This window comes from Ambystoma mexicanum, chromosome 12 (genome assembly GCF_040938575.1).
Source record: "Ambystoma mexicanum isolate Mex_15411 chromosome 12, UKY_AmexF1_1, whole genome shotgun sequence".
NCBI lineage: Eukaryota > Metazoa > Chordata > Amphibia > Caudata > Ambystomatidae > Ambystoma > Ambystoma mexicanum.
In genome coordinates, this window is record NC_090936.1 from 592,501,527 (window position 1) to 592,526,835 (window position 25,309).

The 25,309-nt window shown below is 43.8% G+C and overlaps 1 protein-coding gene across 2 annotated transcripts in view; it reads left to right on the forward strand.

Moving 5' to 3' along the window:
- The window catches only part of CARNS1 (carnosine synthase 1), a 240,657-nt gene that overhangs the window by 193,031 nt on the left and 22,317 nt on the right, over positions 1-25,309 (forward strand). For both annotated transcript variants that reach the window (XM_069628961.1, XM_069628962.1), the window contains 2 exons: positions 18,431-18,662; positions 22,910-23,193. In XM_069628961.1, coding sequence (XP_069485062.1) covers positions 18,431-18,662; positions 22,910-23,193 — 516 coding nt within the window. The remainder of the gene's footprint in view (positions 1-18,430; positions 18,663-22,909; positions 23,194-25,309) is intronic.

Genomic DNA, 25,309 nt, shown 5'->3' on the forward strand with positions numbered 1-25,309 from the left:
CCTACCGACTCCAGCCTCCGGATTCTTGGAAAAGGATTCACCCGGTCTTCCACACTTCCTTGCTAAAACCATTTGTGCAATCCACCCGAATTGCTCCTAGACCCCCTCCAGTGATCGTCAATAAACAACTTGAATTGGAGGTCTCCAGTATATGTGATTCCAGATACCGACGCGGCCAACTCCAGTATCTAGTTGAATGCAAAGGATACCCTCCCAGTGAGCGCACCTGGGAACCAGTCTCAAACATGAATGCCCCTCGTCTGTTACAAAGATATCATCGGATCCACCCAGGCAAACCCAGAGGTGTCAGGCTTAGGAGGAGGCATGCTGTCATGATCCACAGAATCCGCCCATTTTGTACTTCATGGTCCATGATGCACCACGGTGTAAACTCTGCGGTTCTACCAACATGGCTGACACTTCCAGGGTCCTGCACACCAGCCTCTTCATGCTATGTTCGACTTTCTAGAAAAAGGCCACGCCTCTGCGGCGCCGCGCATCTCAACGCTACTGCTTGGTGTAGCTAGACGTTCGTTCCAGAAGTTCGCTTCGCTCTCTCGGTGATATCTTGTTTCCTTTCTTCCTTCCTGGTATTCATTCATTCCTTTCCCCTTAACTTAATCTCGTGGCTATTCTCCTGGAAATTCCTTGTGCTCGGAGTCAGAGCTCCGTCTCCTTTCGAGCCGACTCATCTGCTTCCTGGTTCCTCGCCCGGAGACTGAACGCTTCCATTTGGAAGGCTACTACATCACGCTGGACTCCGAAGACCCGCGTCCAGGGTTATACAAATCCCGGACAGTAAGAAAGAAGGAAGCTACGTCCAAGAGCGTGACAAGAAAGGAAAAACAGGTGAGAAGGGGAGAAACTTGTGACACCAGATCCCATTCGTGATGCACCTTCAAGGATATCCAAACATATGGTACAACTATAAAAGCAACATTATCTAGATAATGCACAACATTAACAGTTAGCTAGCTAAGAGAAGCAGGTTGATATTTACACAAATAGAATTAACAATAATTTACAGTGTTAGTATTGACAAGGGTTCCAGATGCAAAGGTTGAGGAAGGGATTGGGAGGCTAAGGGTTGGATTAAAGGAAGGTAAAAACGCACCGGTGGGCCCTAAGTGTATGGCAGGAATGACAATAGGAGATTCCATTCCTGAGTTCGCTGGGAGGTTATTTAAGTGTTTAGAGGCCAAGCAGAGCAAAGGATCAGCCACTGTGTCTGGCTCTGCAGTACTTTGGAGTGTAAAGCATGTCTTGGGATGCTGATTTTAGGTTTTTGAGTCCAGATATATCTGTTGATGCTAGATGTAAGGTTGCACAGGCTTTTGTGAGCAAGGCTCTTGTGGATGATGCTGGGGGATTTTGGCTTGACTCTTTCCTACAGTGGGAGCCAAGTTAGCACTTTCAGGAGGAGGAGAATGGAGCCCATGATCTGAGTGAGAAGATGAGTCTGGCAGTTTTTTTTCTGGAGGAGTTGCAATTGCCGGATGGATTCCTTCGATAGGCCCAGATAGAATGTGCTGTAGTAGTTAAATCTTGAAAGTACAAGGGCCATAGCAACAATGATTTTCTGGTCCATCGTTACATACACAGCTAACTTCTCACATGAAGTAACTTCCTGGATAGCCTCCTTCATGGAAGGCAGAACCACAAGAGTGTTCTTGGACTTCGCCAGTGCACCACCAATTCCCACCCTTTGCGGCATCCCACAAGGTTCCTGTATCTCACCTTGCCCCTACAACAATTTCACCAAGCCCCTTTTCGACCTTCTTGATAACATCAGCATATCATTCACAAACTATGCTGATGACACCCAAATCCTCCTCCCTCTGTCAGGCAACTACAACAAAGATTCCCTGACTGTGAACAACGCTTATTTAATCATCCAAGCATGGATGGCGGAGAACTATGTGTGCCTAAACAACGACAAGATGGAGATCCTACTGGTGGGATCCCCAATCGTGCTGAAGAAGCTGGTCCCCAATTCACCTCCTTCACCATAGACTGGATCCCTGTCTCAGCGTCTGTAAAAATGCTTTGAGTCCACCTAGACATATCTCTCTCCCTCATCAAACAAATGAATGTGATCGCCTCGTCAGCTGCATTTACAGTCAAGCTGATCGATGCAGCCAGACACTTCCTGACACCGAACAACTGCCTCACTATCGCCCGAGCAATTACCGGAGCCAGACTAGATTATTACAATGCCCTCTTTGTAGGAACATCAATCAATATAGAACTGAAATAAACTACAGACAATCCAAAAAAACACCCTACAAGCTGCACTCAACATCCCGAAAAGAGACCATATCTCTGCCATGAGAGAAAAAGTGCATTAGCTCCCCAATCATGAAAGGATCGTTTTCAAAATTCTCTCTATCAAACACAAATGTTTATCCAACACTGCACCCCAATACTTGATTCAAAGGATTGTGTGAACCCAGACTAATAGACCAGTCAGGGTCGTCCACGCTCACCTTCTGACCGTTCCAAAAGTAAAATGTACCAGAGCAGGAGGCTTTAGCTTCCCGACTGTAGCGATAATCCATTGGAACGCCTCGCCACAGACGCTAAGAGCAGAAGCGTCTTATTGGCTGTTCTGTAAGGCCTTAAAAATATGGCTTTTAGCCTAAAGACTAAGCCTGGGTCGCAGAACTGGGAATAAGACGGAATCGCAAGCCATCTCAACACCCTCCTCAGATGGGAAGACGTTGTACTGTATAACTTTTTTCCTCAAGTCTGCCTGTCTTTATCCTTGCATGTGACTGGATCTGCAACAGTGCCCTGGTGCCTCCAGACTGAGGCGCTTTACAAATTAATTTCTTTTTTTTTTTTTAAATAGCTGAAGATTTTCTTCATTGCGTTCATTTGGAAGTGAGTTTTCTGCATCATTAGCCAAATTATTGTCAAACAATACCCATAGGTTTATTGCTATGCAACAGGGTAGATGAGGTGCCCCAAGAGTCAGGCCAGTTGAAAGGGAGGGAGGTTGGATGGGAGGCAAAGAAGATTAATTCAGTTTTGGTGAGGTTCAGGTGGAAGTAACTGTCAATAGTCTAGTCTTGAACTTTCTGGTGAGGATCCATTCATTATCAGTGGATCGTGCAGATGTATTGAGTAAGATTTGTGAGTTATCAGCGTACATCTGAAAGTGGGGTGTGAACGAATTTTTCAGCAGATGGGCTTAGGCAGACTTTGACCAGCCATGGGGAGACAGGAAGTGTAGGGGATTGCCATACGCTGGTTGAAATGAAGAAGATAAATTGCCCAGTTTGATATGATGGCAGCAATCTTGCAGGTTGTTTCTGGTCCAGTTGAGGGTGGTGCTGCCGTAGTCTATAGCAGTGTGAATTCTATTGATGACGATATTAAGATTAAGGGTGTCAAACACTGCTGAGAATCCGATGATGATAAAAGCAACATGAGAATTTTTGTAACGACTTTCAAGGATCTTCTCTCTCATGAAACAGAGGCTGTATGTAGAGCTTCCTTATGGATGGACGCGAGACAGATTATCATGGAGAAGGTAATTTTTCTCACAATGGGCCATCAGCTGGGAAGACATACTTCTCTCCAAGATTTTCCCTATGAGGAGGATATTGGAAATGGGTCGGTCATTATCGGGGGCAGTAGGGTCTGCTGATGTTTTTTGGGAGAATGAGAGTTTTAGTCGCTGATTTGAGTGTGCCTGTGTCAGACCGCAATTTATGGAAGCCTTGCATATGTTAGGGGATGGGCTCAGTCAGGAGATGCGTAACACCCTTCATGAGTGAAGCTGGACATGGGTGGCCGTGGTTGGCTGAGACCTTGATGTTCCTGGCAGTAGCCATGGTGTGTGCATTTTTAACAGCAATGAAGTATTCACAAGCAAAGGTAATGATGAGGGGCGGGGAGGTGTCAGGAATGTGGGAGATGGGAGAATTATGTTCCTGCTTGAGTGAAAGGTGTTTTTGAGTGACCTTTTCTTTAAAGGCTAGAGCTATGGCAGTGGTAATAGCAGCACAATGATGATGGTTTGTCCAGGAGTGAATAGTTCTTTGTAGATGTTGAAGAATTCAGAGAATGTGTTGTCACCAGCTATCCACTCCTCTCCAGAACAATGCTAGTACAGTGCTAAGGGCCCTTTGGATGAGAGAATGGAATCTCCTGAGATTCTTAGCAACAACTAGGAGCTGGCCAATGACAGGGAAAAGAGTGAAATTGCATGTCATGGACAGCTAATCTGTTTAATCTAGATTATATTACAAATGGGCTGTTTATGGACTAGCCGGTCCAGTGAGAAGTGTAAATATCATGGAACTCAAGTGCAATTATACAGAGACATTCTCCATTACCGTGTCAGAATAGCTGGTTATATACACTTTTTGAGGTCCGGCTTTGGGGAAACATTTCTGTAATAATCCTCATTCAGTAATTGGCCACTCTATTATTTGTTTTCTCTGTGTAGACTGATTATTAATCTATATGTACTATTTTTTTTGTAAATTCTTCTGTCTGATAACAAAAGCCATTTGATTTTTAAAGAGTACAGTCAGCAGGCTTCGTTATATCCTTCAGCAATGCTCAGACCCTCTGATCCCGTTAACATATAAATAAAAGAGTGATGTTTTCAGAGTGCCTGATCAAAAAACATCCCCTGATGTGAAGGGTACTTCAGAAATGATTACTTAGACACATCGTATGGAGTTCTATTGAGGCCAGTCCAGGAGTTCCTGGCAAGATAAATGCCACTTACTTTACAGCTTGAAAGATCGAATAACATACTCCTGCAACAAAGTTGAATTGGGTATTTGCCTGATGTCTCTTATGCATTCTCACTTTAAGGAAATGGGAATTTTCCCAAAGTAGACATCTGCTTTTCACAGAGGTCAACACAATTAGATAATGGCATGCAACTCTCCACGATCATTGCTACATTGCTGAATGACTCATTGGGAAGATACAACATAAAATAGAGATAGAACAGGGAAAAACTCTATGTTATTCCTAATTTTTGGAAGACCAATGAGACAATTGTGATTTGTTTAGTATTTAAATGAAGCCCAGCTACCAAGCATCCGATTTTGAAATCGCCCATTTTGGTTGAGTTGGGGATGAGGAGGTACATTTTGGTGTTACATTTGCAGGGTACTCGGAAAACAGGAAATTATTTATTCCAAAAACCAGGGGTTTGACAGCATGTTTGCAAAAGTGGGGACAATGGCAATCACTAAACCAAGGAGGGAAATACAGCTGCTGTAAAATTGTTCTATATTTTAAATCAAATGACTTCGCCGCTTAGGACTAATGCAGAAGCTCCTCCATTTGCAGAGTTTTGAGAGCGCCCTTCTCGATATTTAGCACAAAAGATAGCAGAGATCGGTGTGGATATTGCAACTGGCAATATTGCAACTGCTAGTTTACAGGACTTGTGCTTTTTGGAGACTCAACTTGGCCACTTTATAAACACATCTCCAGCAAAAAAGGAAAACGTTAACATTGAGGGAAAATAGGATGCTTCCAATGACCTCTGACCTCTGCCCTGCCGACATTGTACATCCAGTGGCCACACTAACGGCTTCTAATCTTCACACTTTGCTGAATAGATCCTTTACTGGGACATCTGTCCCTCTGAACTTCAAAAAGCTACATTAAAACCTCTTTTAAAAAAAAAACAAACGTGGACCTTTTTCCCTGCTACCTTTTTCTACAAACATTTGGGAAAAGCTTTTACTGAAAAGCTTAACCGCCTTGATTGGCACCATTATAGGAACTGAATCCGTCCTACTTCTGTTCTGAATGGTGAACACGTGTTAGTGGACAGCACAGAGACCTCGTCTTACTGGACCAGTTCCCAGCATTTGACACCGTCAATCATGCCATGTTGGCCCAGCACCTAAAGGACGTGGTTACTGTGGTTCATGTTCTCCGCCGGCTTACAGCTTTTTCAAAGAATTTTAAAAAGTTGGTTTCAATTGCTAACTTACTTGATCCGACCACCATTGCACCTGTGGAGTACGGCGGGGTTCTGCCCTTTTTGCCAATACTGTTTAGCTTTAGTTTGCGACTTGTGGCAGCCTTCATTAGATCCTTTGGATTCTGTTTCTTCACCTTTGCTGCTGACGCGCAGATCCTCGTCCATCTGGCTGAAGTCAACGGCTGTTTGCTAGGCAGCATTTATGGCAGCAATACATAACTACATCAGTCTTCTTGGCTAAGCTTAATGCTGACATGGCTGAGGCCCTGATTATGGGAAGTAAACCGGTCCTCTGGCCCTCTCATCTATGGCCTAAGATATTGGACAGTTGATCTATTATTAATGAGACTGTGCTCCATCTTAGATTCCTAATTGACTTTGATCTGCTTGTCTCTGAAGTCCCAGGTAGGGTCTGTTGCCAATTGTTGGTTCTAATGTTTGCATATCCTCACGGAAAATGTATCCTCTTCTTTCTACAGCGGTCTTGCAAACATCAATGGCTTGTATACCAACTTCCCACTAAGATTAGGGTAATTTACTATAGCTCGGGCTTCCAAAATATCCCCTACAATGCATTCAACATGCTTAGAATTCTGCTTCCTGCTTAATAGTCGGTGCCAGGAAAAGAAATGTTATGTCTGCTCATCTTGAGTCCCTACATTGGCTTCCTTTCGCTCAACAGATTGAGCTCAAAGTCTTGTTCTTGACCTACAGAGTAGCGTAATGGACCTTCCTTCCAAACTGGTACAATATGCAAATCTCTCCCTTCTCGCATGCTTAGATTATGAAATCATTTAACTTTATAGGATGCAGCCCTTTCAGGGTATGCAAACTGATGGCTGCTTTGTTTTGTCCTGGCACCCAGACTTTGAAACTCTTTCCCTCTGGCTCTATGTACAGACTATCATTCAGAAAGAAATGAAAAGCGAGACGGTTTTCTAAATCTGCTTAGAACACTGTCTTGAAACCTATGGTTCTGCTGAGTCAGTGGTACTGGTGCACATGATGTTTTTATTAAGTTTATGGAAGACGAGGAATTATCTATACATCTTAAGTTAATGGTCTCAGATATTTACCTTAGTAGTCAGTCAGTGTAGGAGTCTTGGGTGGTCCACCATGTCCAATGCTGCGCTCAGGTCCAATCATAAGGGAGGCTTTCTAGAAGGTCTGACTCTAAAGAGATAGCATCCCAGTGCCACGATCAGGATGGGACCCTGACAAATGGGGGTGAACTTCCTGTCCTAGTAGACCTAAAGTTGTTTGGCTACCATACTGCCCATGATTTCAGCAACCACAGGCAGACATGCAGTTGTCTAATCATTTGCTGGTTGCTCAGTGTCTTGGGAGGGCACTTTCAAAAGTGGCCTCACTATGGTTTTCTTCAGAGATATTGCTGAATCCACCTTCAGCGAGTAACCCATAGTTAGAACCCCTCAGATATGTGGCCATGGTCTTCAGGAGGCATTTCCGTAGGAGCCCTGGTTAATTCTAGAGTGGTAAAAACTGGTCTGATGCCTTTGAGGTTGTAGTTCTGAATTATACGGGCCAGGCTGACAGATGATACTTGGTTTTGAGGCATATGCGAGAAAGAGCCAAAACGTTTTGGAGATTATTAGGATTAACAGATGCCAAAATGACCTCCATCATAGCGGACATTTTCATAGAAAACCTTTCAGCTGTAATGGGGAATAAAAGAAACATATCTGGAGGATGGACTGAAATAGTTTTTGCTACTATGTAAACAGGTGACTTTTTTTTACAATAAAATAAACTTTACTTTAGCCAAATTGAAATAAAGTTTAATTTGGTGTATTGTTGCACAATGGGGTTTTCCATCATTTGGCATCCAGTTCATTTTTGTTGGCTTTTTCTTCTCCAAGGGCAGTGGTAACCACTCCTGAGCATATAGTGACATTGAAATTGTCATGCAAGACAGTGCAGTGGAGATTAGAGGAAGGAAGAAAAAGAAGGTCTAAAGCCAAGCAAATAAGGATTAATTTGCCTGTTGTGCAGATGGAGAATGAGGGGTGATTTTCCTATTGTATAGAAGGTTAATGGGGAATGATTTGCCTACTGTGCCGAAGGATTTTGGGTGTCCATCGTACAGTGGCGACTCAACAATCAACATCAGTTGGCATTTTATAAACTTTTAGCAGCAATTTAAAACACTCCCAGATACATTTATTTCCCTCCACACCCCCTCCAAATATGATTGGACAAAACCTCTTCAAAGAAATCACATCTTTCCCCAATTCTTCCATTTTCATTGGTCAGCCTTATCTTCATTTTTATCTTCAGATCATATTCAAAGCACACATCTTCTTTGGATTCGTTGTAGTAGATCCTGATGTCAGTACATGGTTAAACATTGGCATTGAAAACATAATTCATTGCTAGCAATAACTGGCCCAAGTCCTTTAACTTTAAGTGTGATTGCACATGGTCCTGTTGAAGTATTTTGGAAAATAGAGAGAGGTCTTCTTAAACAGGATTTTTCTTTGAACCACAGATAGCCATCTCCTGGCGCCTTAATTTAATTTATGCAGCCAAATGCCCCCTCTGATGACCTGGAAAAATACTTAACCATCGCACCCTAACCTCAGGCTTTAGGTTTACTACCACCAAACAAATGACTAATCCCCTCTAAAGATTTTAATACAGAGGGCTAGATAACATCTGTTCCCTTGCAAGGACTGTGAACCTTGCCCTGTTCATATGACCTTATTACTAAGTAACTAATTCTCTTTCCAATCAACAATGTCCCTGCCACTTTAGAAGGCCTGTGTAAAAAAGCACCCTGTTGTATGAGTTTGTGTTTATGTTGCATTTGCAGTTTTAATATTGCATCTTCCTACGCGATTCATATGGATTTGCGACACTATCCCAGTTTTGCTATCATTCCCCTCCTGCCATCGGTATGTTGTGCACAACATAAGTCCCTCGCAATAAAGGCGACCCTCCTTGACTACCCCGACATTGACAATTTCAGATGTTTTCATGGGCAGCTTCATATTGAAAAGTAAATATGGCCCTCATTACGAGTTGGGCTGTGTGGGTTAAATGCAGCAGTATTTCCATACCGGAAAGTTGGAGGATTCACCTCGAGCTATGAGCTGGAGGTGAATCTGACTTTCCACCCATTTTCGGCAGAATTACTGCAGCAGAATAATCAGCGCAGTAATTCCACCGAAAATGCCCCATTGAGTCATATGGAATCACACCGCCATCACCACTTGTAATCTGCCAAGTGGCAGTAACAGTAGTTCAGTTTGGTGCTATCTGGGCGGATTTACCACCCAGATACCACCAAACTCGTAATGAGGCACATATTGTTTTAATTGCATTTTGAACAGTTTTTAATATGGAGTTTTCCCACAGGGGAATGAAAAAGATGTATCCAATCCCTTAAAACTGGCTGCATTGAATTCTTGACATGCACCTATATCTTAACATGTTTCGGACCACTGAAAACAATTTTAGGAAATTGAGCTGGACAATTTGAAGATATTCAAGGTTGAAGATTTAACTACAGAACATGCATGCATGGAATAAATGTGCATTCTTTATTTAAACCATATACGTGCGTGTAGAAGATTTACATTTCATACATCTACACTACCATATGCATGAAAACTCACATCAAAGTCAGCACTGACTTTCATGTGAGTTTTCATGTGTATATAAGAAATGTACAAGATGTAAATTGCACAGATATGCTAAATATTAAACTTCTTTACGCCTCCTACAAGTATAAAAACTCACATCAAAGTTAGATTTCACTTTTATGTGCGCTTTCATAGGTACAGGAGGCGTATAAGACATGGGCAGAATGAATGTGCATCTTCTATACTAACTGTACACGTACGTGCAGGAGATGAACATTTCACATTTTTACATTAATATCCGTATGAAAACTCACTTTGATGACAGTTTTGTTATGTATAGGAGATGTAAATTGCGTGCATGTACAAAATGTAAAACTCTTATATGCATTCTATACGTATAAAAATGTACAACAACTCACATCAAAGTCAAACCTTGCTTTATTGTGAGTTTTCATACAAATAGGAGGTACATGGGACATGTGCATTTCATATTTCTGATACCCCTTACACCACACACACATACAACACACTCTTACAACACATGTCCTTACGCCACATACTCACACACCGCACTTTCCAATCACACTTGCAACACACTTACGACACACATTGTAACGACATAGCCCTACACCACATGCTCTTACACCACATGCTCTTACGCTATGCACTCATATGCCACACATGCTAACAGCCCACAGTCGTATGACACACGCTCTTATGCCGTGCATTCTTACGACACACACTCTATGACACAAGTTCTTACGCCATGTACTCTCATGCCACATATTCTTATGTCACACACTCTTATACCATGTACTCTTGTGCCCTTCACTTGTGATACACACATGTACAAAACTCAATCTAACGCCACACATGCTTACAGCAAATGAACCTATGACACACACAGTTACAACACACTGGGGCTCATTATGAGTTTGCTGGTATCCCGCTAGTAAATCCAGTGGGATACCGGCATACAGACTTACCAGCATATTACAGGTGCCGGCAACATTAGGTTAATCCCCATTCCATGGAGTCCACAGGACTCCATGGTGGGACTGCCGGTATTACCAGCTGTGTTGGCCAGTGGGGTGCCTCCTCCAGCTCTTGGCTGGAGGTAAATCAGGCCACCCGACTGGCAGCAAACTTGGCATATACCGGTCCAGAAACGTGCTGGTAAACCGAATTACTGGCATGTTAATTCTAGACTGGCATACTCCAAATGGGGCCCACTGTCTTACAAAGCACACTTGAATAACACACACTAATGCCACATCTTTTTTATGCCAAATGCTCTTACACCATGTGCTCTTATGCCACACACACTCATGCTATGCACTCATACACCATGTACTGGTAGCCCATGCTTTTCATGCCACACTCTTACACCGCACACGCTTACACACGAGTGCTCTTAGGCCACATGCTCTCACTGCACATGTACTGATACAAGATGTACATTTCATGCACGTACACTACTATACTTATAAAAACTTACATTATAGTAAAGACTGACTTGGATGTGAGGTTTTATATGTATATGAGATGTAAAGGAGATGTAAATTGTGTACATGTATGAAATGTAAAACTCCTGTATGCCTCCTACACGTATAAAAACTCACATCAATCTTAGACCTCACTTTAATGTGAGCTTTCATATGTACACGAGGCATGTAAGAGGTGTGCAGAGTGAATGTTCTTCTACAAATACTGTACTATAGGAGATGTACATTTCATACATGTACACTAATATATATTTTCAAAAATCACATCGAAGTCACGACTGTTGTGTTTTTATATGCATATAAGTAAGATACAAGATGTAAATTGTGTTCAGGTACAAAATGTAAAACTCCTATACACCACCCACACATATAAAAACTCACATCAAAGTTAGACCTCACTTTAATGTGAGCCTTCATACATATAGGAAGAGTATAAGACATGCTCAGAATGAATGTACTTCCTTTACACAAACTGTATGTGTGCGTGTAGATGTACATTTCATCCATATACACTAATATACATATGAAGACTCACTTTGATGACAGTTTTCATGCGTACATTTTATTTGATTTATTGGGTATTTATGATGCACCTATACAGCAAGGTGTTTCAAGGCGCAACAAGACAAAGGAGGGGCAGGGATGAAGGAAAACAAAAACTGTCATACAAGGGCTTGTGTAATTCGGACCGAGCAAGTGCAGTAACAAGAAGTGCTGGGGGGAGGGGAAGGAGGAAGTGATGGTCAGGGTGGAGGGTCCATGAGTATTGCGAGTGCCAAGGGGAGGCCAGGTGGACAAGTGCCAGGGGAATGCAGAGAGTGCAGGGGGAGAAGGTCCATGTGCTAATTGCGAGGGACAGGGCTGGATGGGCACAAGGGGTGCAGGTCGAGCCAAGCTAGTGCAGGGGGGAGGGAACCCGGAAGGGCAAGTGTTGAAAGGGGGCATGGGGGTCAGAGGAGACCAAGTGCTGGGGTAGACTGGTCGAGGAGGGCTCGGTGCCCTGTACAAATCTGGAGGAACCAGGCAGCCAGTCAAAAGAGGCAGAGGGGGACAATTATCAGGGGAGGAGGAGAGGGAAGGAGAAAAGGAGGGTCTTGAGAAGTTTCCGGAACTTAAGGAGATCCAGCTTAGGTCTGAGAGGGGCAGGAGGCCATTCCAGAGGGAGGCACCAATGGAGGAGAGAGATCTACCCCCCACTCTCTGCTTAGAGAAGCGTCTGATCTGCAGAGAGTTGGGGCTAGAAGACCGAAGGTCGCTAGCAGGGAGGTATTTAGGGAGAGAGAGAGAGTTGGGTGTAGCAGGTTTCCAGGCCCCGGAAAGCCTTGTGGATGATGTATATGGTCTTGAACTTGATCCTCACAGCAACTGGGAGCAAGTGGAGAGATTTTAGGGCTGGAGATATGTGGTCCCTGGGCTTGAGGCCAAGGATAAGTCTTGCAGTCCTATTCTGGATTAGTTGAAGGGGGCGAAGGGAGGAGTTAGACAGATTTAAGAAGAGGCTGTTGCAGTAGTCCAGCCTGGAGAGGACCAGAGCTCTGGAGACATTGGGCCTCATTACGAGTCGGGCGGTAACCGAGGCGGTAAAACCGCCTGGTTACCGCCGGACTCGTATTACCATTCCGCCTCTGTGATTCCCGGAATTACCGGGGCATTACAACCCCGGTTTTCCGGGAATCACGGAGGCAGAATGGTGTTAATCCCCATTCCCATTGAGTCCTATGGGACTCAATGGGAATGGGGATCATGGAAACACCGGCATCATCTCGTAATGCTGCCGGTGTTCCCTCGTCCGCCTGCAGGCGGGCGGTGTTAAACCCGCCAGGTCAGACCTGGCGGGAACATCACCTCCTGCCTGCAGGAGTTGTGATCGCCCGGCATGGAAACAACAGTGGCGGCGGGTTTACCGCCACCGTTGTTTCCATACCGGGAGGTTTGTAATGAGGCCCATTGAGTTTCTGGGAGAAGGTGAGGAAACACAGAATGCCTCAGAAGAGGTGCAGCTGAACGTGGAACTTTTTGGCAAGGTCCGCGATGTGAGGAGAGAGAAGAGTTGAAGATGACACCAAGGATTTTAGCCTCACAGGAGGGTAATGGGGGAGTGCCAATGGAGGGCAGCCAGAGTGTAGGAGGGTAGGAGGGAGCTGGGGTCTCAATAAGAAGGATCTCAGTTTTACTGGCATTAAGGCAGAGATAGTAGCAGTGTACCATGCCTCAATAGCAGACAGACAGTCAGGAATGAGAGTGGCAAAGGAGGAGGCAGTGGAGGGCAGCTTGAAGGAAAGCTGCATGTTGTCTGCATAACACTGGAGGTTAAGAGAGAAGGCAGAGATCAAATGGGCTAGAGGGGCAAGGTAGATGTTGCAAAGCCACCATGGTGAGAGGATAGAGCCCTGAGAGACACCACAGCTGGCGAGTGAGATGGAGGAGAGAAAAGGGCCTAGTTGAACCTGGGAAGGTCGGTCAAAGAGGCAGGAGGTCAACCAGTCCAGTGCCATGTCCATGATGCTAAGGGTATCACAGAGCCGATTTATAAAGGTGGCATGATTAACCATATCAAAGGCAGAGGATAGGTCAAGAAGGATGAGAAAGAAAGGGGAATTGGAATCAAGATTAGAGAGAAAGTCTTCACAGGGATTCAGTAGTGCAGTTTCCATGCCTCAGGCTGCTCTGAAGCCAGACTGGTTGTCGTGGCGATAACCAATAGATTTAGTGTGGTGGATAAGTTGGTAGATGGCCGGCTTCTGCAAGAGTTTGCCCAGGAAGGGGATAATTCAGATAGGGTGGTAGTTAGCTGGACAGAAGGGGTTAGTGGAAGACTTTTTGAGGAGAGAGTGCACAAGGGAGTGCTTGAGGAGTAGCAGGAAGGATCCAGTAGCAAAGGAGTGATTGCAGAAATCAGCCAAGACTGGAGCAAGGGAGGCACTGGTGTCCTTGATCCTCCTGGAGGAAGATGGGAGCACCTGTTTAGAAGAGACTTTCAGAGAGCGGACTTGGGTAGAGACCTCATCAGGTGATATGGGAGAGAAAGAGGAGAGACGGATCGAAAGGGAGAGGGGGGGCAACGGGGGCCTGAGAGAGGGTGAGAGAGGAGGCGGTGGTATAGACGAGAGTGAGGACAGGATGTCCTGAGATTTAGTGCTAAAGTGAGAGGCCAGCACAGTGCAGAGGGCCAGGGAAGGCAGAGGAGAGATGGATACTGTAATAGGATTGGCGAGTTCCTTGCATATTTTGAAAAGTTCAGCCGTGTTGTTAGTGGCCCCAGAGATGAGGGCTTGGATATAGGCCCTCTTCTTCGAGCGGATGGATAATCTGTATTGCCTTAGGAGCAGGCGGCATGCCAGTCTGTCAGAGGATGTGCTCGAAGCCTGCACTTCCACTCAGCAGCTCTGCACTTGCGTTTCAGAGGAGCCAGGTCGGAGTTATACCAGGAGTTGCGCTTGGAGGCAGGCTTCACGTGGATCCTCATGACAGCAGCAAGGATGTCCAGAGTGTTGGAGATGGAGAGTTGATGGTTAGTAAGGGCAGAGTCAGGGTGACAGTCAGTGGCAGGAGTGGGAGGGGGAATGAAGGTGGCTGAAAAGAAGCAGCAACTGACACTCGCGTCATTGGTCAAATGACGAGAAGGCGGCTGGCAGTGTGGGCGGGGGCCTAGGTGGGGGACCCAGGAGGTCCAGGTGTGAGGACAGGAGAGCCTGATCAGACCAGGAGAGAGGTGTAGTGAGAGGGTTGGAGATGGGGATGTCAGTTGAGATGAGAGCATCCAAGGTGTGTCCAGCTGAGTGCGTTGGACCGGTAAGAAGAATGGAGAGGGAAAGAGTGACAGAGGTTGCGGAAGATTCCAGAGGCTGCATCAAGGGAGTCAAGGTGAATATTGACGCCTCAGAGGAGGAAAAACTTGGAGGTGGAGGCAAGGAGAGAAGAGCTGAGGTCAGACCACTCTGAGATGAAGAGGGAGACTGGCCAGGTAGCCTGTAGATGGTGGCTGGAGTTAATGAGAGGGTAGGAGAGACACCAAGCCTTCAGACGAGGCATTCAAAGGAGGAGTAGGACTGAGTGGGTATCATAGTAGCAGGGACCCATTCAGGGAAGATCAGGGCCTCTCTGCCCCGGTCCGGTTAGGCCTGTGCTTAGAGAGGATCTTGTAGGCTTCTGTGAGGAGAGTGTCAAAGCTCATGACCGAGCTAGACGTGAACCACATCTCAGTGAGAGCAAGGACGTTGAGGTCTTCAAGGAGGTGGCAGATGTCAGAGAAGTGTTGATGGCAGAGCGTCAGTTGAGGGTAGCTAAGTGGAGCAGGTGGAGAAGGTTGCCACCTTTGTACAGGAATGTGGTACACCCATCGGTGGTGGCAGAGGGGCCAAAAGGGAGGCAGAAGGAGGAGTGGCAGGAGAAGGGAGGAAGTTGATGAGAGATGGTAGATGCCTATCAAGAAGAAGGAGGTTGGGCTGAGAGCCCTGGACCTTGACAGTGCCATTCAGGCAAAGATTAATGTTGGCCCTAGAGGAAGGGGCGTATGTCAAGACTACTTCCCAATGGGTGCCACCAATAATGGACGAGGAAGAGAAAGGGGGAGCACTGAGACCAAATGGGGAATCCAAAGGTCTGGGGAGGGGTGGAATGACAAAGAGGATGTCAGTGACAGTCTGCTTGGAAAAAGCATTGACATAGGTGTCAGTGATGGGCAGGCCAGGATTGGAGACCAGGAGCTCCTTCTTGAACCTTTCCCTTCCAGACTTCGAAAGAGAGATAGGCTAGGTGATAGAGTAGCAGTTAGAGAAGGTTGCGGAGATTGAAAGAACCATTGAGGGAGAGTGTGGAGAGAATGAGGGGGGGAGAAAGGGAGAGAGGGAGAAACTGCAGTGCACTACACCCAACTTCAACACAACAGCAATGCAATCATCTAGATTCAAGTGTCCACGATAAAAGGAAAAGGCCTAGATTTCATTATACAGCAGAATAAGTAAAGACACCTAGAAGCGAGTTTTCTGGATAGAGGGGAATAAGCCTAGGTAGAGGGATAGAGGGAGCAACACCTACATTTCAAACACACAGCAACCTCAAGACACCCAGAATCAACTTTCCTAGATAGAGGGAGAAACGCCTAATTATAAAACATGAGACATACAGGAGATGTTAATTGTATGGACATACAATTTGCATATCTCTTACTTGCCTCCTATATATATACAAACTCACATCAAAGTCAAACATCACTTTAATGGGAGCTTTCATACATATACGAGACATATATGGAATGTGCTTTTCATATGATTTATACCAAAAAACGCATACACGACTTGTACACCATACTCAACAAGCAAGACACTTACGCACAAAACACTAGTACATCTTAGTCAGCAGACATGTATAACACAGACACACACTTTTAATACACGCACGTACTCAACATGTTCTTGTGCCACATGCTCTTACAAAACATAACCTTACACTACAGACACTTATGGAACACACACACTCTTTCGATACACACTCTTACACCACATGCTTACGCCACACACTCTTAAGCCACATACCCTGACGCCATGTGCTCTATTGGCACACGTTATTATGCTGCGTGCACTTACGTCACACACTCTTATGCCACACGCTCTTATGACATAAACTTACAACGCACACACTTACAACATACAAACAACATAAACTCTTATGACACACACTCTCATGATGCACAGTCTTACACCAAACACTCTTATGCGACATACTCTGAAGCCATGTGGTCTTAAGCACCATGCTTACGGCACACACATTTACTGCACACAATCTTATGCCACATGTTCTTATGCCACAAGCTCTTATGCTGCACAGACTTATTACACGCACTTATGACACACTTGAGACACACATAATTATGACACATAGGCCCTCATTACAACCTAGGCGTTAAGGGGTTAATGGCGCCGTAAAAGGTGGCGGCGCTGTTAAACCCTTAACGCCTGATTACGAGGTCCCTTTGCGGGTGGCACTTTAACACCTGCTTTTAGCAGGCGTTAAAAAACCAACACGCAAAGGGACCTTGGTGCTAAGTACGGTGCCGCAATTTGCGGCACCGTACTTAGCGCCTTCCCCATTCCCATTGAGCCCTATGGGGCAAAAATGGGAATGGGGAAGGGCCATGGCAGCATGGGGAATTACCGCCCCGCCAACCTCGGAATGGGGCGGTAATTCCCCATTCCGCCATGGCGGAGTCAGTAAGTTACCGGCATGGACCATGGTGCTGTTAGCACCATGGTCCAACGCCTGGGTCGTAATGAGGGCCATTCACTAGATTCTTGCAACACATACTCTTAGGTCACATGCTCTTACAACAGATGCTCTTACGCCATATGCTTTAATGCCACATGCTCTTATGCCACACCCATTAACACCACATCCTCTTACGGCACAACACACATTCATCCTTACAACTCATTTTAAATATTAGGCAACTTACATCAATACCATAGTTCAAGTGAGTGTTAAGGTTTGATTTTTAGTGGCATGAGTAAGTGATTATATATCAACGGTTGAATGTTTAGTTGGATAGAGTGAGTGTTTGTGCCGTAATGCTGTTATTTGTACTATGTGTAAACCTTTTTTTGTTAGAGTTACGGTAACTCTTTTTTAAAGTATATATGTATATCTCTCATTAATGATGAGACCAGACAATGATAACCATGGGACTTCAGTGTCTATGCACTTTTATCACCATTCCTGCAGCATCCACACAAAGAGGGTAGGCCAGAAGGCATCCCTTAGGAGTCACCACATGTTAGGGTCACATCATATAATAAAGGGACTGGGCATTCACTCGCCTGTTTAGAGTGTCTAGTCTTCCACTTCTAGTTCAGTGACTCACTCACTAGTGTATGCATCTTGCTATTTCTAGCCCTTAATATTGGTGTTCCTGTACCATCATTGCTGCAGCATTTAAGATTACAGGGACTCTCATTAGTGTTTTGGGGTCTCTGAGTGTTTGAGATTAACATGCTCTGCATTGGGTAAACACAGTGACTGACTGTGAATTTTAAAGAACAGCAGTTTCTGATTGGCTCTGAAAGTAAAATAAAAAGCAGATTTGAAAGGCTACAAAGGTGTGAATAAAGGATCATATAGATTAATCTTGTGTAACATAAAATAAGGGCCTGGTTGAGCTGAAGAACTGACAATAGAACAATAGGTTTTCTTGCATGTTCTAAAGTGCAATCAATCTGACTGTCTGGTCCAGATGTCAGAAACAGAACGGGGTTTGATTTGGCAAACACAGGTCTCATTACAGCTCAATCTGCACCAGCGCTGGCGAAGAGTTCCTCACCAGTCCATCTCAGGTATTTCTTTGTTTGTTTCTGTTCCTGCAGGTGATCTGTGCAGTTGGACGTGTCGATAAACCACTAAACCACAAGACCTCAATCCCACAGACCCTGGAGACAACATTGCAGCAGTGGGGGGTTCGTGATGAGGCCCAGAGAAAGGCCATTGACCTCCAGATCATGGAGATGGCTCAGACAGCCATGGAGGCTGTCATTGAGATGGAGGCAGGCCTGTTACCTGAGCAACGGGGAGGCAGGAGGGCACAGACTGACATCATTGGTGAGGATGACACACTCCTACTGGTAGAAGCCCAGGGTTTTCTACTTGGATTCCTGAAAAGTAATACGATTTGTCACAAATTACAGTCAAAGTCCCAAAAACGAGATTGCCTAACATGAAAGAAGAGATTTTAGAAGTCACAGAAGCATCCAAATTTAGAAATTTGGTCTCAAAGCCTTAGCTTCCTAATGACACTGCCAGATTAGCCCTTAGAGAGAAACATGTAACTAGTATTGATGCCACCAGTTAGTCACTAGATCGAAGGATCTAAAACATGCATTGGTTACTTGAAATACTCGGTAAGCAACTTGTACATCATAATGGGATCACCAGTTTAAACATAAGAAGAAGGTTGGTGTAGAATTGATTCTATCCTCCAAGTCAAAGACAGAGCAGGGCAGCTTAATCTACAACTAACTCGATTCAGAGACACTCATTGCAGAAGATGGTTGGCGATGCATGGTGCCTGGCCAGTAGTGGTTGTCCATGTATTGGCTTCTTGAATCTCTTTGACCAGCTTCTCTTTTTCCATCTGCTCCATTGCTTAGCCCATCTTCTCTTTCCCATTTCAATTATGCGGCATCCGACCGTTCATTCTAGCTTAGCTGTTACTAAGTTTCCCTTTTCATTTGGTTATCAGCTATGAGACTGGATCTCAACTTCCCTTCTATCTCAGCCATTGAGCAGTGAGTCTTCTCCTTCCCTTATCAGCAATTAGGGTAAGTCTGCATTCTTCTCCCATTACTCGCAAAGACGCTATTTGCATTTTTAACATAGGGTGGGTAGACGGAGGGGATACTGGTTAGACAGGTTGAGCTGGTGTGTATGATTTGTTCTCAAAACCCTACTTCGTAAAGCCACACGCATGGGCTGCTGTCTTTGTGGCTGGCTACTCATTAGTTCTAGGTGTAGCCTGTTACTGGGGTAAAAAAGTGGATAGTGCACAAAATGGGGTAAACTGCAGAGCAAGCAGAAGATGAACACAATGTATCTCCCTAAGCAAGTGATGTTGATTTGAAATTTGTGTCTGATACAACTTACACATAAAAGTGTTTCACTTCAATGGCCACCAAAGGGCTCTCTGCTTATGTGTTGAGTCAAACGAATAAGGAACCCTCTCTGTAATGAAAAGAATGTTAGCAAGTTCAGAAATATCCCGTATAGCACTACTGGGTACAGCTGGACAAACATTTTATAGAAAAACTTCAGGAACGTGATTCCTAATGTTTTTTAAAAACCTATCAGAACCTGCTCTTTCGCATGCAGCAATATCTCTAGGCAGTAGATGGAAGCACTTTAAGGGGATATCTTCACACACTCTCCCCGGAATAGCAGATGTTGGATTAAATACTTCTAACAGAAACTTCTTAAACAGTGTCCCAACCTTTTACACTATAAAGGGGTTAATGGATAATCAGAGGAAGCTGAGAGCACACAAAATGTGTGAGTTTCTATCTTTTTAAGTTAAAAAATCCTAGAAACCTGAAGGCCACTGTATGCCTAAAAAACTGCATGGAGTTGAGGGAAATATTGGACGGCTTGCTCCTGTTTCTGTAGGTTAACTTTCTTGGGTGCTTCCTTTCATTCTAGCTTCACTGTTTCTTAGCTTTTCTTTTGGCTATCAGCTATGAGACTGGGTCTCAACGTACCTTCTATCTCAGTCATTAATGAGTAAGTCCTCTACTTCATTTAGCAGCAATTATGATAAGCTGCTCTGCTTTTCCTATTGCTCACACAGGAGCCATGTTTATTTGAGATACAGGTTGGTTAGATGAGCAGGTACTGGTTAGAGAGGTTGAAGTGGTAAGTTGGGCCCAGATAACTGTTGGCAGGTGTACTGCATTTCTGTAGGTTACATTTCTTTGGGGCTGACATTACTCTGACCCCAATGTGAATCAGATTCCTGTCACCTCAAAGGTGCCGGGCTAGTAAGCAGGTCAGTGAAGCATCACCCAGGGCCACAGCCACGAACCCACAGTCTTGTACACGGAGGCCTGGGGCAGGTACCTGTAATGGTGAGTGCAGTAGAGGCTGGAATACCACCCTTGACCACCCTGGAGCAGATTCAGAAAGGTTCCCTCCCACCAAGGAGGAACACTGTGGTCCAATTCAATGGTCCCTCCTGAGGGCCGAGAGCACCTACCCCTGTTCAGAAGATCTGCAGGCCATATGGATAACCGAATAGTGCCTGCACCATCAATACCCATGGTCTTCTACCGAATAGGGCCCTCTGCAGTGAGCTCAGATAACTGCAAAACGAAGTCTTCATAGGCAGGTTATCACTTGGAGGGTGAAGAAAACCCTGAATGATGAAAGAGAAGTGCCGAACCTGGCAGAAACAGAGCCACTTGACCCAAGTCCCACACGCTCCTCTTGAACCACTCTTCTTGAACCACTCACTGTGTCCCACTCATTTTCAACATTCAATATCCTTGACAGTCACCAAAGATCCTTTGTCACGACTGAGGGATCATCAGGTGACTCAAATCAGAAAGTATAGGTGAACTAGATTATCAAAATAAGATAAAAACGGGGTATTGGGTTTCAATTGGGTCACAGGGTGGCCAACTTTAGAAATGGCTAGAAACGTATCTGCCTATTTTGGGATTGTGGTCCTTTGTCCTTCGCGCCCTCTTCCAGTATAACTCTGCCCTTTATGGCAGCAAACAGTCACTCATCATCTCAGGGATTTTGTGTGCACTGGCAATGATTTCTTGGTAGCTCTTGGGAGATTTCCTGCCTTGCCCTTTTCTTTTCAGAATGTTACGTTGCTTCTCTTGTTGGCTTGAAACTTGCCACCACAACCACTAGTGCTGTGAATCACCTTTGACAGGGATCAGACATCAGACTCTTATACTTTGTTGGACCCCACAAATATGTGTCTTTGCTGAACCCCTTTTGTTATAGGTTCAAGTCTTTTATAGCAGTCTCCCCCACTCCTTCAACTGAAGTCCAAGCTCTCACCACCATTAGAGGGCATGGTGAATGATTTTAGTTTTGGGTACCATAGCTGTCCCCTCTTCACCTTTCATCTCATCTACTCTACTTTTTTCTTATTCCTCTCCTTCCCGTTTCTTTCTTCTACCTCCTTCCTCCTCTATGGGCTCCTTGTGAACCCCCAATCAGCTTGTTTCTCCACCTCACATTTCTGGTCTGTTCCACCTTCTTTCTGTAAAAGAAGTGAATTACCTATACTCAGAATGAAAACCAATTTAGTTAGATGTAGCCGAGAAGTCTAAAGTAGAAAAGACCCCTTCAGTGCGTAAAGTAGACAACATTGCCATTATAAGTCAGTAAATGGCAGTTATAAACATTTCAAACCTTGTGCAAAAGATTTGTTTATAACCAGAAGCGCATAAATAAAGAAATAAAAAAATAAACATTTCAGATTTTAAACTGCCTACATCTGTACACTTTCTGAGTTTGCCATCAGATATTCTGACAAGAACAGTATGCCCTAGGGTGGCTTTAGAATAGCTAGTGCCTATTATGTGTTGTTCACAAAATATGAAGCTTGCTTGGCCTATTCCCTTGATTTCAAGAGATGTTTATAATAGTAGTGGCCTCTTTCTTTAAGATATCTTTATGTGTACATGCATGTAATGCTTAAATGTTGATTGAGTATCCCTCTAGAGTTGTCAAGCATCAATAACTCTTTGTGTCTCTCCTCTATAGTCAGCAACTATTATGAATAGTATCAGGGTGTCCTTTATTTTTTTAAATGTTCCAATAATCCAAACCTTAGATTTTTGCTAATCACTTCTTATACATCTTCACTTTGTTTTTCATGTCCTTAAATTGCCTTTCACCTATAAAATACACTCTTAATCCAACAATGAAAAGCCCATGTTCTGTGCACCATCCTCTGATGTATTCTCTTCTTCACTTTTTCCTATTGCTTCTTCTCTCTGTTATAATACACCCCTCAGGTACTCAACATCAAGGAAGTGTCCCAGCAAATATGTGTCCTGTGAGTTATTGAGAATGCTTCATTTAAGGACAGACATTTGCTATGCCATATTCTGTGCTGAATGTTCGCATTGTAAGTCCTCATCATTAACACCTCTCTGATCATTTCATGGTTGAATTAAATAACTCCTTCTTGTGTTTCCTGTAACGAGGGATAATTCCCTTGATATAGTCCCATTCAATGAATAACATTGAGGAGTACATACATCCTAGATTTCATTCAGGCATTTCTAGTTAAAGGTGTGCTAGCTAACCCACTTGTCCTTTCCTCCATTTAGGTGTTGACTTCATGTTGACCTCTGTAGACCAGGTCATAACCCCTGTCGCTCTAGGCGTGAATTGCCACCTCTGTCTGGAGACTTGTGGACTGTTTGAGTCAATGAATCGCCCTCACGTGTCAGCAGCATCGTCTGGGTCAGAGTCAACATCCAGCCTGTTGATCCAGACTATGGTGAAGAGATCCCAATACTACATCATGGAGGGGAAGGAGGTTCTCGTCATTGGAGCTGGTGGGATCAGCAAGAAGTTTATCTGGGAGTCCACCAGAGATCATGGGATCAAAGTGAGACCTAATGTGCTCTGTCTTTCTTTTACATTGTTGTGTTTCATTGTATTTTATATAGACCTTCTAACTGCTTATAAATGTTGTATTTGTATATCTCTTATGGATAAGTCAGCTGTTTTTCCTTGACCTGTCAACACAAGATCGCAATTAATTCCAGATTTGGTATTACAGCCCAGATGTTCTGAGTCTCAGCCTAAGCACATTCTGCTAGACATCTATTTTCTTCCCTAGATCTCAGAGTACAATGCATACGTCCTAACACCTGTCTTGAGCTCCTTCAATTAGGTCTTAAGCCTGCTAGGTCTGATAACTTGACCCCTATAGAGATGGATTTCCAGAACCAGACCTGGCTAAGTGTTCTTATAGGAACCCTAGTTAGTGAACCGCATAATTACCACTTAGGTATAGCCAAACTCTATCAAGATAACGCAGACTGAGCAGTAAGGCTCACTTCAGGTGAAATGGCAATAATGTAGTAGTACACTTAATATAGAATATAATTGCAGTATCTCGGGACCATACACCATGACAGAACTGCCTGGTCTCTATCCCCGCTATATGCCAATAAACCTGTCCATATGTGAATTGCAGAATTAGTACAGTGCTCATTTCAATCTCTTTTATACACACACACAGACAGAACTCATTAACATATATCTTAACAACTAACATTTAAAATGATCAGTACATGATTTAAATTAAATTGGACTGGCTGTATTACTTCTATATTTAACTTACCGTCCTCTGAGGAGTTATTTATATAGAATTTTTCATCACCATTTGGCAAATCTTTTCATCAGCACCATCAGACTCACAAATGAACATTACATTCAATTAAAATAATCTGTGAAGCAAGTACAATGTGCTATACAATACATAGTATTCTCTATTGGTAGCGGAATCCACTCCCTGGATATAGAACAAAGCCAATTGCACACTGAGGTGCTCAATCTCCCTTACTCTTTGGAATATTAATTTCAAAAGTTAATCCCATTCTTGAAGAATTATAAAAATGTCACCTTATAATTCGTCCATACATTAGGGCTGCTCATTGAGCCCTTAGATGGATGTTTCTCTTATTTAAAAAACGTTCTTATTTTTGGTTTTAAATTCGTTCTGATTTTGCTACTAATGAGGTTCACACAAGTATATCGAAATATAGAGGAAGATTTTTACCGAGTTGCCAGTGGTGGCCGTTATAGCCATCCCAACATTTGAGATATGTCTACCCATGACTGAGGTGTCACCGCAGTCCGTACCGGGGGAAAAAAACTCACTTTACTGTGTAGTTACTGGGAGTATCTTCCCGTATAACTAAATTATATTTGTGTGAACTTTGTTAATAGCAGATAAGAAAGAATTTAAAACCAACAAGTATGAACCTTTTTAAAGTTCTGGATACGAGAAACAGGTTCAATGAGATGCCATACTTTAAGGATGAACTATAAAGCTTACTATTCATCAAAAAATGTATTACCATTTGGAATTAATATTGCAAAGGGGAATGGAGATTGAGTTATAAGAACAGAAAAATGTTGAGCATATGTCAAAACAATCTATATAAGAATATGGACATCACTACATGTACTGTGTAGCACATTTAACTTTCTTCACAGCTTAATTATATTGAATTCACTGTTCATTTATGGGTCTGATGGTATTGATGAAATTATTTTTCGAATGGGGATAGAAGATCAATCCAATTAGTTCCCAACAGAGGACAGTTAGCTAAATACTCGAAAGTATACAGTCTATTCAATTTTAATTAAATCATGTACTGTTGATTTTTAATGTTAGTTGTTAAGATAAACATTAATGAATTCACTGTGTGAATTTAAATAATACTGAATTGAGCACTGTATTAATATTGCAATTCACAGACCAGAATATTTTAATTATTTATTGAGCATTTGTTAGGCATCTATACAACAGACTGGCATTTCCTGGCGCCACAAGGCAAAGTAGGGCGGGAACAAGGGGAGTAAATTACATTGGAAAAACAGTAAATATACAATTGTGGTCCTACTAGGACTTGTGACACTCAGACGGGCAAGTGTGGTGAAAAGAAGTGCAGGAGAAAGGGATGGGTGCCGGTGAGGGAGCAAGGAATGGA